General features: G+C 35.5%; 1 protein-coding gene across 3 annotated transcripts in view; it reads right to left on the bottom strand.

The window, feature by feature from the left end:
- The window catches only part of ABCD3 (ATP binding cassette subfamily D member 3), an 89944-nt gene that overhangs the window by 57396 nt on the left and 19592 nt on the right, over nt 1–12956 (bottom strand). For 2 of the 3 annotated variants that reach the window (XM_072644061.1, XM_072644063.1), the window contains exon 2: nt 6348–6384. The exons of the other annotated variant lie outside the window; for it this stretch is intronic. In XM_072644061.1, the coding sequence (XP_072500162.1) occupies nt 6348–6384 (37 nt within the window). The remainder of the gene's footprint in view (nt 1–6347; nt 6385–12956) is intronic. 3 annotated transcript variants of the gene reach the window in all.

The following is a 12956-nucleotide window of genomic DNA, read 5'->3' as shown; positions in this document are numbered from 1 at the left end:
TTACTCTCACACATAATGGAAGTGAAAAGACCTAGGGGATGGTCTCCTGACACACTGAATGAACCCTCCACTGAGGATTTTTGGAAGGGCATAACCAAGTGTTATACAAGATGAAGTGATGTGCATGGTTTATAATCATGTAAATTGTACCACTGGAGGGATATTTACTAAGTATTAAACTGTAAGTTTTGACCTTAGAGACAAGAAAAGAGGAAGAGAAAAGGGAGAGGATGCAAAGAAAAAAATGCTTATAGTATTTATCCTCAAAAAATTGGTTGGACTTGTCATTGAAAGAAAAAAATGAAGTGAAAAAGGCATTAGGGACTTAAAAGAGCTATATAGCTAATTTCAATTTTGATAAAATATAAGTTCATTAGGACAGGGAATATTTCATTTTTATCTTCGAATCTCTAGCACCTGGCACAGAATCAGACATAATAACTGAATGATTCAAAATTGGGGGAGGAAAAAGCTAAATGTATCTAACTACCTCTAAGAACAAAATCTAGCTATCAGATAGCATTTTGATCATTTTTCTTTGTTGCAAACTGCAATATTTACAAAATTTACAAAATTGTACAATAAGACAAAAGTAATCTTAAAGCACATGCCTGAAGGACAAGTAAGCAGCAGAATAGCATTTCCCTCTAACTCCTTTTTCAAGTCTAAGTTTCTGTGATGCTATACTTCATATAGTAGAAATGAAGTAGTGTGGGTAACAAAATATCAGATCCAATCTACTCAACAACACAGTCAACATATATTTGGAATGTTGTTGACAAAAGTGTAAACTTTTGGCCTTCCCAAAACTTTACAATTCTGTTTCCCAGAGATGCAGAATAAAGTGTTGGGAAACTGGGGAAGGGAAAACTGATGTTACAGAATAGTAAGATCAATAAAAGAACACTATCAGACCTTTACCTAGAAAACTTTTCCCTTATGTTTTATATATTACTGTTAGACCCAAGTAAATACAAACTGGAGAGCAAGGCAGAACTTGCATTTGAATAATCCTCCCATAATTTAAAGAAAAAAATTCCAGGAAAGAGAGCAAACTCTTGTCATGAAGTACCATTTGAAAGACTTACAAGGTGAAAAATGTACAAAAAAAAACCAGTTCAAAGAGTGAAGACTAGGAAGTGATAACCAGTTTGAAAACTAAATTGCCAAGAAGTACCCCAAACTAAACTATCTAAAGATTAAAAATAGGGTCAAGAACTAGAATAAATGAAGAAATCTCAGTTGTTTAAACTTAAGAAATGGCAACAGAATATGATCAAATTCAGAAATGTAATGAAAGTAAAATGAGGTAACATTCCAGGGCTCCAGAACCATTTCATAGAGCTTTGCTGAAGGAAAACACTGAAGGAACAAAATTTTATTCCCTAGGACTCAGCAAAACAACCATGTACAAACAGAAATGGACTATTTATATTCAGGGCATAAAATCTTTTATTCTGGTATAGCTTTCCTTTGCCACTAAGAACAAAGAAGTAATCACTCTTTTTTAGCAATTAGCAATCATTCTGCTTTTACTGAATCCAGGGTAGTCATTTGCAAAGGTGGGAAAATAGTGCTAAATATGATAAATGACTGCATGATAATGAACACTTATAACTCCACTTATTTCACTACTGGCAGACTACTTTGAGTGGGGAGAGAGGGGTCTTCTGAAGGAGGCAGGAAGCACCAGAAGGTTAAAAAAAAATCCCAAACATTCCAGCAATAAAAAAATTCATTTTTTCATAAAATTCAAAACCCCTTTTCTTGAAAAGTAAATATCTGCTGGAAGAGCCATGTATTTCTGTCCTTCCTACATAAATGTGAAGCTGTTCTAATAACACCTGATTTAATCGGGAAGAGAAAGAAAATTTTGATAGTGAGGTGAAGGAAAGAAGAAAATCTAGGCCTATCCTCACAAAGAAATCAAAGAAAGAGGAAAAGGAGACATAAGAACAAAAATATTTACAGGATCTGTTTGTAGTGGCAAGAATTGGAAACTAATAGGGCGCCTATTAATTGGGGAATGGCTATACCCATTATGGCACATGAATGTGCCATAAGAAATGATAAAAGGGATAGTTTCAAAGAAATCAGAGAAGGCTTGTTATGAATCAAGAACTCCCTCTTCTCCCTTTCTCCTAATCTCACATCACCCAAAGGCATTCTGCCACCATCTCCATCTTAGCCCTTCTCCATGCCAAGACAAATCTTTCTATAGGCACAAATGACTGATTCCATAACAACCCAACTTCTCAAGTAGACTGCTTCCTCTATCATCCTCTCTCACTTATCTTCAATCTCTCCCTGTCTACTGACTGCTCCTCTACTGTCTGTAAAAATGTCCATGTCATTCTCATCCTCAAAAAACCTTCACTTGACCCATCCATCCTGACTACCTATCATCCCATATCTCTCATCCCTTTAGTGACTGAACTCTTTGAGAGGACCTACTACAATCAATGCCTTCATTTTCCTTTCTTCTCGTTTTCTTAACTCTCTTCAGTTTGGCTTCTGACTTCATCATTCAAACAAAACTGCTGTCTTCGGAAGTTGCCAATGATCTCTTAATTGCTTAATGCTAATGACCTTTTTCTCAATCCTCATCTTTCATCTCTGCAGTCTTGGACAGTTCATCATCCTCTTCTCTTTAATATTCCCTCTTCTCTAGGTTGACATTACTCTATTCTGCTCCTCTTCTTACCTATATGCTCAGTCCTCAGTCCCTTTTACTGGATCTTTGTGCAGGTCACACCCATTAAGTGTTAGTGTCCCAGGGTTTAGTTCTACAGCCTCTTCTCTTCCCTATCCAGACTTCAAGTGATGACCTCATCAGCATTCAAGGATTCAATTATCATCTCTATGATGATTATTCTCAGGTCTACTTATTCAGCCCTAATCTCTTTGTTGACCTCCACTCTCACATCTCCAGTGACCTACTACAAATCTAAATTATCCTTAAACTCAACTCATTATCTTTCTTCAACACCGCCCCCCCTCAAACTTCTCATTACAGTCACATTATTGTCAAGGACACCACCACCCTCCTAGTCACCCAGGCTCACAACCTAGGTGTGATCCTCTACTCCACACTCTTTCATCCCCCATATTCAATCTGTTGCAAAGTCCTATCAATTTTACATTTGTAACATCTCTCATATATATGTTCCTATATCTCTGCTGACACTGCCACCACCCTAGCGAAGGCCCTTATCACCTCAACCTGGACTACTGAAATAGCTTGCTAATTATACTGCCTACCACAAGTCTCTCCTCACTACAATCCATCATCTATACAGCTGTTAAAGTGATTTTTCTATAGTATAAGTCTGATCATGTCACTCTACTCAATCAACTCCAACGACTCTCTTACCTCTAGCTAGGATCAAATATAAAATCCTCTGATGGGCATTCTGAGCCATTCATAATCTACTCTCCCTCCCCTACCTAGTCTTTACTTAACACACACAACACACACAACACACACACACACAACCATATACTGTGATCCAGTGGCAGTGGCCTCCTTACTATTCCTCAAACAAGACCTTCTTCCAAGTCCAGGCATTTTCATTGGTTGTTCTCCCTGCCTGGAATATTTTTCTTCCTTATCTCTGTCTCCTGGCTTCCTTCAAGTCCCACCTAAAATCTCATCTTATAGAGGAAACTTTTTCCTTTATAATGCTGGTTCCCTCCCTCTGTTGACTATCTCCCATTCATCTTGCTTACACATAGCTACTTAAATGTCGTCTCCCCTACTGAACTGTAAGCTCCTTGGGAACAGGGACTATCTTCACTTTTCTCTGTATCCTTAAAACTTAGCACAGTACCTGGCAATAGTAAGTATTTAAAGTGTTTTAAAGGTATTTAAAATGTTTATTGACTGACTTTAGGAAACTTCAGTGCTTTTAATATCCTCAAGCTTTTCCTGAAATAAATTTCATCTTTTTACACCAATTTTGGCAATGTTATATGGAATTGATTAATGATACACCAGTCTCCAAAGAATTACATGTGGGTCACTCAAAGGTTAATAGAGAGAAACAAAAAACAACTATGCAGAAGTTGTGCAAAGACTATTACCAGAGAAAATCAGAAAAGGAGGAGAGTCAGTCATATAGCAAGAGTGAAGGGTGGTTTTCATGTTATGAGACCTAGAAGAAAGTACTCAACATCAGAATTTATTGGAGAACCTGGAAATGACTTGTACAGGATGAGAGATATAGATGGATGATAATCTCTATCAATAGAAGGAAAACCCACCTAGCTGTAATGACAGATCCACAGAAGCATTAAATTATGCTAATAAATCATTTCATTAACACACTTTAAAGGACAAAGATAACTAAGACTTCATAGGTGTCACTGAAATTTAGTGGAATTACAGGAATATAGCAAACTCTACCTTTTGAGGGCCACTGATAGATCTAGTGGAGGGAGGCGTGTTCCACAGACTTTATGGGGAAAAAAATACATCTTAATTTTTACTAATCTTTAACTGAAATTCAGCACTTCCTTCAATTATGTATACAGGTCATAAACATCTAGCATGGAGACAGACGGCATAAATGCATTGGAGATGTTCTGCTGGAAGGAAGAAACTGATCAATTACTAAACAGCTCCAAGTTGACTTTTTTACTATGACAACCAGTTCTTTTCTTAGAGTCACAGGAACCTAAATTATCATGTCATTTTATACTCAACAGACATAACTGCTTATATAACATACTTAATGAAGCCAGTCTGATTTGTACCCTAGACTTTAGGAGAACATATTTCCAAAAGTGCAGAGCAAGGATAAGGACTATATCACAGCCTACAATTCTACAAGGGATAAATTCTTTCAAAGACTGGAGGTTTTCAACATGATAATTTTAATGAGAAAAATAAGATTCTCATTTTAAAAAAATTTTATGGTTTCCCATGGAAACTACTAAGAATTAAAAAAGCCACGGAAGACAGAAGATGGATGCAAGGATAGATATCTGGAGATGGAGTGTTATTAAAGACTGGAATAATCCTGTGAGAATATTAGAAAGGCTTAACCCCAAATAAGCTAAAGCTTAAAAAGAAGGGTAAAGAAAAATAAAGGAAGGGGAAGAGCTGGGAAGCTAGGTGGGGTGCAATGCACCAGTCCTGGAGTCAGGAGGACCTGAGCTCAAATCTAGCCTCAGACACTCACTGTGTAATCCTGGGCAAGTCACCTAACCCCAACTGCTTCTCCCTACCACCCACAAAAAGAAGATAACTAAAGAAATGCAAGATGAAAGGAGATGATTAAGCAAGGAAAAAAAAAATCTTTCTTGGAATAAATGGGAAATAACTGGCCCTGGAGAAGGAAAAAAAACTACTTAACTCCTACATTACTCATGTTCCTTCTGCCAAAAAGAAAGGTGGGAAAGAGAGAATAAAATTGGCTAACAAGAAAATAAAACTCAACATAAGTAAAGAGACAGTAAGAGAGGACTTGCCTGCCCTCAATGAGCTCAAGTCACTGGATTTTGAAAAACTACATGTGAGAAAACTGAAGAATTACAAATGTGATAGAATTGGGTGGTATCAGTGAGCTTCCAAACAGAATGAGATGTAAGAGGTGTTAAAGATTTAAAAATGACACTATATCCAAAATTGGTAATAAAATAAATCGTTCAAACTACATGCCAATGAGAGCAATGTCAATTTCTGGTAAAAGGCACAAGAGGTAACGTTAAAAAGATGGTTAGTGAGCATCTGGAAATGGAATCAGTGAGTATTAAGAATTAGTGTAGGTTCTTCAAGAACAAGTCATTTGACAAAGATTCCATGGAAAGATAGTAACTGGATTACAAACTGAGTTAGGGAATTCAGAACAGCTCAATTGAAAGACTGGTAATTAAATGGACTGAAATCAATCTGGAGGGAAATCTCCAGCAGAGTCCTTGCTATTGTTCTGTTAAACACAGATGCCATACTTCTCAAATTTGCAAATGACAAGAAGTTTTGAATTCAGTTGTCAAGTATTTAAATGACTGCCATCTGGAAAAGGAGTACAATTCAGCTGTGTACTAGAGGGCAGAACTGATACTAGGAAGTACAATTCAGAGAGGCAGACTTAAACTCAACCTAGGGATAAGCTAATGATTTGAGGTATCCAAGAATGTAATATGCGTCTGTCTCACAACTCCAAGAAACAATTAAGCAAAGGCTAGATGGTCATTTGTCAGGGATGCTCTCTGCAAGAATCCTATGCTAGAAGGGAAACTGCATTGGGTGAACACTAGGTTCAACTCTACAGTTCTATCAATTTATGCTTGGATTTCAAAATTTCTTAATAAGTGTTACCTCAAAGAAAATATTAAAGAATTACCTCATTGCTCTGTAATGGTGGTTTTCCACTTTTCTTACTGCAGAGAAAAAAAAAGAGAATCATTTACTTTATTAGGTTTTTTAAAAGTTTATTGATGTGCTTTGTTTTTAAAACATTTAAAGATTACTTTTACTCCCAAAGTCTCTTATAACAAAGTAAAACAATTAAGCAAAACTAATTACAGTGACCTCCTCTGAAAGTGCATGCAACATTCCATATCTGAAGTACTCAATCATCTCTATTTTTATTTTTTTAATGGAAATCTGTGCTCTTACCCTCCCACTCCCACCTAACCAGCAATTTAGAAAAGCCTTCAAAATGTTTTGCTTTTATAATATTAATGTTATATAGCAAAAATTACTCTTCTGATTCTGCATATTTCACTACAAATGTGTATGTCTTTGAAACATTTTCCCTTTTGTGTTTTATGACAAGGAATATTTTCACATTACAAACATTTACAGATGAATCCAATTCATAAGCAGTCTCTTTTAACAATATGAAATTGTCAAATAAAAATAATAATAGTGACTTCATCTGAAAGTGTATGCACCATTTTTGCATCTGTAGTGCCCTTCCCACCTCTAATTTTGTAAACGAACAGAAATAGTTTTCTGTCCTCCAATCCCAATTAAAATATATATGTACACATGCACACATATGTGCACACACATATACATATATCCATTACAGACATGATTTAGAGCAGAAAATGAGACATATATGTATTTGTTTTGCATGACTATGCATACTTATTTCATTTTCTTGTTGTAAATTTTGTTCATCATTAATATTTACCTGAATTTTTATAAATCTTAAATGTTATTTTACTTATCTCCAAAGATATCAAATAATAAACTAATATGCTGAATATGAGTTTCCCCTCTTTCCCCACAAATTTTCAGTTTGAACACATGAACATATACTGTATTCTTTTGCTTCCCTGCCACTACCTACAGGTTTCCTTTGCCTAGAATGATGCCCTCCCTACCCCAATTCACTCAGGGAGTGACTACCCTTACTTTAACGCCCAATTCAAAATCCAGCTTGTCTAAGAAGCCTTCCCCTATCTTCCTGGTTGGTGTTTCCTTTCAGACTTCACAAAAAAATACGCTTACAACGTTATAGTTATGATGCTGTCTCATCTTCCTATTAAACCGTTAATTCTTTGACACCAAGAACTGTCTTATCTAAATTTATATTTCCAGTTCCCAGGAAAGGGCTCTAAACCGATGCTCCCATCAAGTAGATGGTATCCTTATCTCTGTCTTTTCACAATAGCCATGATAGCAAATACCAACAGCAACTGCAGAAATGAAGGACTGAGAAAGCCAGAACACATTGTAAGTGAAGTTGATATTTCTCTGCCTTATACAGATACCTAAGTTGAGTGGAGTATATTTTGACTAAAAAGATAAATCTGAGTTTTCAAGGCTCTCTTCACACAATTTGGTCACAACATTGGCTGATGGATGAACCAGAAAGCAGAAGCTACCATACTCCTTGATTACTAAAAAACACAATGGTTTTGTAGCAAAGATTACTTCTGATTATGCTGACAAAATAAGGATAGGAGGAGATAAGGTTCTAATATTACCTTTTTTCATGAAATTTCTCTTTAACCATATCCACTTTTTACAATGTAAATAGTAAATCATCGCCAGCAAAAGCAAGATTAATGTGGTTCTGTGCCAATAATATGTCATACATAAGCAAGTTCAAATCTGCTTCAGTTGGTGTGAAATCTCAACTGGGGTATGATCAGGCAACCATCACCATTAGTTGGTGTAGCAGGTTCATAACAAAAATGAACTGTATCTTCATATTGCCTGCTGCATTTGAACACGAAGTATATAAACTCCAAATTTCAAAACTGTCTATAAATTAAAAGTACCATAATACCTATTGTCTCCAATTTTTTGTCCCTAGTATTTTGTAGAAGAGGAAGATTTATGCACTTAAAGAGAAAAACCACTACATGTTTTATTTGTGAATCATAAAACCTAATTAGTTGAAATGACTTCTTGAAAGTGTTATGTGCTACTGGTAGGCCAAGAGATTTTTCTTCCAGAGAAAGTAAGATACTTTTAAATAAGCAAAAATAAACTTTAAAAATCATGCTTGTGATATCAAAGGAACTGCCTACTTTGTTTAAAGTTACTTACAGAATTGCTAAATAAACTCTTTTAGTAGAATAGGGGAAATATTGAAGCTACCTGCAGCTAGTAAGTGATGAGGTAGAAACAATACCTGGTAGCTGATATCATGGTGGGAAGCAGTTATTACCCATAAAGTCTGAAGACGTGCTACAAATTAAATGAGAAACTAAAATCTTCATATTTTGTACTAAAAAGGTGTGATGACACAAGAGATATAAAACTGATCCTTTGCTTCCATACATATAATGGCTAAATGAATGACAGTATGTTACCATGCAAATTTATTGCTGACAATGACGTAGCAAAAGAAATCTTTAAAAAAAAGTGATAGGGTGTTTTTTTTTTAACTGATGTGGCAGAACTGGACTGGACTTTGCACTAAGAACTCAAACAAAATCAGTATGAAACAGATCAATAAACACTAGTTAAAATAAAATCTGAACATATGACATGTTTCACAATCACTTATACTTAGAAATAAAAGTGAAGAGATACAATTTTTCCAGTTGTCACAAGTACAATCAACTTTATTAATGAAGAGTCCACATAAAGGAAAGTTTTTTGGAAAACTGCATGACAATATGGGAGCAAATACAGGGCACTTCTATCTTATTGTGAAATACAATGACTTTCTCAGGTCAAAATACTTCAGAGAGCATTGAAGTAAAAGAAGAAATTGCTATTTTTCTTAACAATAAAGATATAAAGATGAAGCAAACTCATTTTGTTAAAAAAAAATCCTCCTAAAATGTGTTTGATAAATATTTTTAAAATACCAGATATTATAAATAAATCAATGCAAGGTCCTCAAAATTCATACTGTGATCCTGAAATGAAAAAAAAATTGAGCTATAGAGAACAAATTTACAATATGGTAATTTATTTTTCTGATTTTAACAATTTGTACCTGACAGGCAAAATGGAAGTAGAGGTCTTATTAATCACTTGATAAGATACAAAAATAATTCTCATTTCATTTTAAAGATCTAGAAATATCTAATATGAATGCATACACAACCCAGTTGCCATAGACAAATATGATTCATTTGGTCTTACTTCATGTGAATAGGAATGGTTAATAGACTTGTCCTGTGATAGATAATATGCAGCCCTCAAATCTCATTATATTTTGGCTATAAGTGGACAAAGATTTATCTTGTTTATTAGACAAAACTATACAAATTTTTTACTATTTGTAATATCTACTTTGTGCAAAATAAGTTTTTTCTGCTGATACATTATATTATCTTTATAACTTCTGACTGAAAAAGAATTACTGTTAACAATATTAATGATATTTCAGGAAACTGTGCCCCAAAAAAGCAAGTTAACCCATTACATTAATATTTAATATTTTTATGAACATAAAAATTATACTTTGTAAGTAACTTAACATGTTGATATTTAAGAGCTGCTTGTGTAATATGTAATATTATACAATGATGTAATAAATTACATCATTATATAATAAATTCTTAACCCTATTTGAATAAAATGTGACCTAAGAAAATTATTTGTGTAGAATGCTTTATGAAAAGGTTTATCAGGAGGGCCCAACATTTGCTGTAAAGTTAAAAAAAAAAAAAGTTTGAAAACCACTGTTCTACACTAAAGATCTCTTCTCCCGAAGCTCAATGGGCTCACCAGGAGCTCCTCATTACTGGCTGGTCTAAAATGTCAGAGAATTTAGGCTAATAGAGATGGGACATATTTCCTCAATCTTCATTTAGGGAATCTAATCACTTTCCATCTCAAGGTAAAACATTACCACTCCCTCCCTTTAATGTGAAGCCTGAAATTCTATTACATTAATTGCAAAGATAAAGGATGGAAGGGTATAAAGAACTATCAAAATATCCTTATCCCACACTCCCCCAAACTGCAAAGGCACTACATTACACTAATAGTTTAAGGATTACAAAAGTAACTTCCATGAAACACCTAAAGGTTTACAAAGCACTTTTTTTTAAAACTTTATCTCATTTGATGGACTGAAGCACTCTATGAGGAAGACAATTCTAGTTTGAGAGAGAGAGTGTGTGTGTGTGTGTGTGTGTGTGTGTGTGTGTGTGTGTAAATCACAATTTATGAAGAAAACTGCATTAGAAAGCTTAAGTCATTTGCAGGTGGTCATACAGTCAAGTGTCAAAGGCACCCAAACTGCTGACTACAAATAAATCTAGTTACACTATGCCTCAGTGCCTTTACTAACCTAAGCACTGGCATCACAACAACCCTTTCAGGGTTAGGACATCATTACTATTATCTTCATTTAGTAATTAAGGAAAGTGGTGCTCAGCAGGCCTATCTAGTCAGAGACAGGAACTGAATTCAATAGAAGCCACTCCAAGATCAAGGAGCTTTTCATATAGTCTGTCCACTACCCTGTCAAACATTTCTTTTTCAGAGTGTTGGTTTCTAACTGCCTAACTGACCTACTACTCCATCTTGGCTTCCTGACTAGCGGCCCCAACGTTCATTTTAGCTATAACCTTTTGCCCATTTCTTTAGCCACTGCATTCCACACCTCCCCTGATCCCTGTCTGTCTTCCATGAATCTGTTTCATTCTCAACTTCTCCTTAACTCTGGCTTCCAGTTGTGCATCTTCAAATGACCATAGTTTCATAACACAGTTTAAGATAGGAATTGAACATTGGGCTCTATCATAAAATTATGAGTCATTTGTTCACTCCTAGTGTTACTCAGGTTCATTGATTTACAAAGATTAGGGAGATGAAAGCTAACATCTGGCATTATAACCATAGGCCAAACAAATTCAAACATTTAGTGGGCTTGAGGTCACAATGACAACTGCACCCACTTTTTTGCCAATGTAGGGTGAACAGTTTCTAATTGAGATAAAAGGTAAATTAATGCTCTGCCAAACTGATGAAAGAATTTTTAAAAATAAGCTTTGAGAACAGAGATGTCTTACACTTCTCTTTTTCCCCCTTTCCTACCAGAGCTTTATGTAGTACCCAATGCAGAGTCACTGAATCTGTATTTCCAGCCCTCATTTTTCTCCTTAGTTCCAGTTCCACATCTCCAATTGTTTGTTGGGCAATGTCATCTATATGTCTCACAGGCATGTTAAACTCAGTATGTCCAAAACAGAACTCACTGCCTTTCTACCAAAACTTAGCCCTCCTTTTCCGGGGGTGGGGGGGTGGCACACTGGAAAAAGTGACAGACCTGGGGTCAGGAACTCATCTTCCTGAGTTAAAATCTGGCTTCAGACACTTACTAGTTGCATGACCTTGGGCAAGTCATTAACCTTGTTTGACTCTGTTTCCTCATCTGTAAAATGAGCTAGAGAAATCACTCCAGTATCTCTGCCAAGCAAACTCCTAAAGGGGTCACAGAGAATGGGACACAACTGAAATGTCTAAACAAGAACAACCTTATCCTAACTTCCTTTTTTCTGTCAAGGGCACTTGCATTCTTTCAGTCACTCAGGTTCATAAACTGAGCACAATCAAAACTCCAACCACACATCCAGTAAGTTGCCATGCCTTGTTGATTCTACCTCCAAAACATCTTTCATATTCATCCTTTTCTATCTATTCATATCATAACTACCTAGATTAGACTCTTATTTTCTCACTCCTAGACCCCCACAATGATCTCTTCAGGGGTCACTCCACTGTGAACGTTTTCCACCTCTTTAACCCATCCTTCACACAGCTGCCAAAATAGATGTTCTTTAAGCACAGATCTGATCATATCATTCCCCTGAAGAAGCTTCAGGTGTCCCTAGGATAAAATATAAAAATTCCTGCTTCTGCCAACAATCAATCAACAAACATTTATTAAGCACTTACTATGTACCAGGCACTGTCCTAAATGATAATCGTAACACGAAGAATTATGGCAGTGGTAGAAGAAAAATCATCTGCTAAAGTCACTAAATGTTATTTAAGGATAATTAATTCAGTGCAGCATTAAATGGGATTATTTTGTTATAATTTTAATAACAGAAACTAAGTAAAAAACAGCCTAATCTAAAAACAAATTCTAGATTTTAAGTAAACTGAATTGTATACTGGACTGTTTAACAACCCAAGACCTTAGGCACAGAAAACAATAGACTGGGCAACAATGACTATTCTGTATAGTTTTCACTACTCTCTCCTACATGCCTATATCAGAAGTCATGGGACCCTGAGAAAATAACCCTGAAAACTTAGGATAATAGATTTCCTTAGACCAAATCTATTGTAGCTTCCTACAATAGCACCTTTAAATAACTTAACATAAAAGCAAAAATATTCACTAACCCTGCATACCAACCCTCAGTTAAATCAAGGTAATTTTCCACAAAGGCAGCAGGCATGTCGAGTAGCAAAAATCAACATGTCGGGATCTACAAGTACAAGTCCCTATTTCTTCCCAGTGAATGTAGACTTTGGAAATGAGGTTACTAAGTAAAAGAGTGGGATAATGGAAAAC

The sequence above is a fragment of the Notamacropus eugenii genome, chromosome 2 (assembly GCF_028372415.1).
Source record: "Notamacropus eugenii isolate mMacEug1 chromosome 2, mMacEug1.pri_v2, whole genome shotgun sequence".
Taxonomy (NCBI): Eukaryota; Metazoa; Chordata; class Mammalia; order Diprotodontia; family Macropodidae; genus Notamacropus; species Notamacropus eugenii.
Note: the sequence above shows the minus strand (reverse complement) of the source record. Positions and strands in the feature narration are given on the sequence as shown.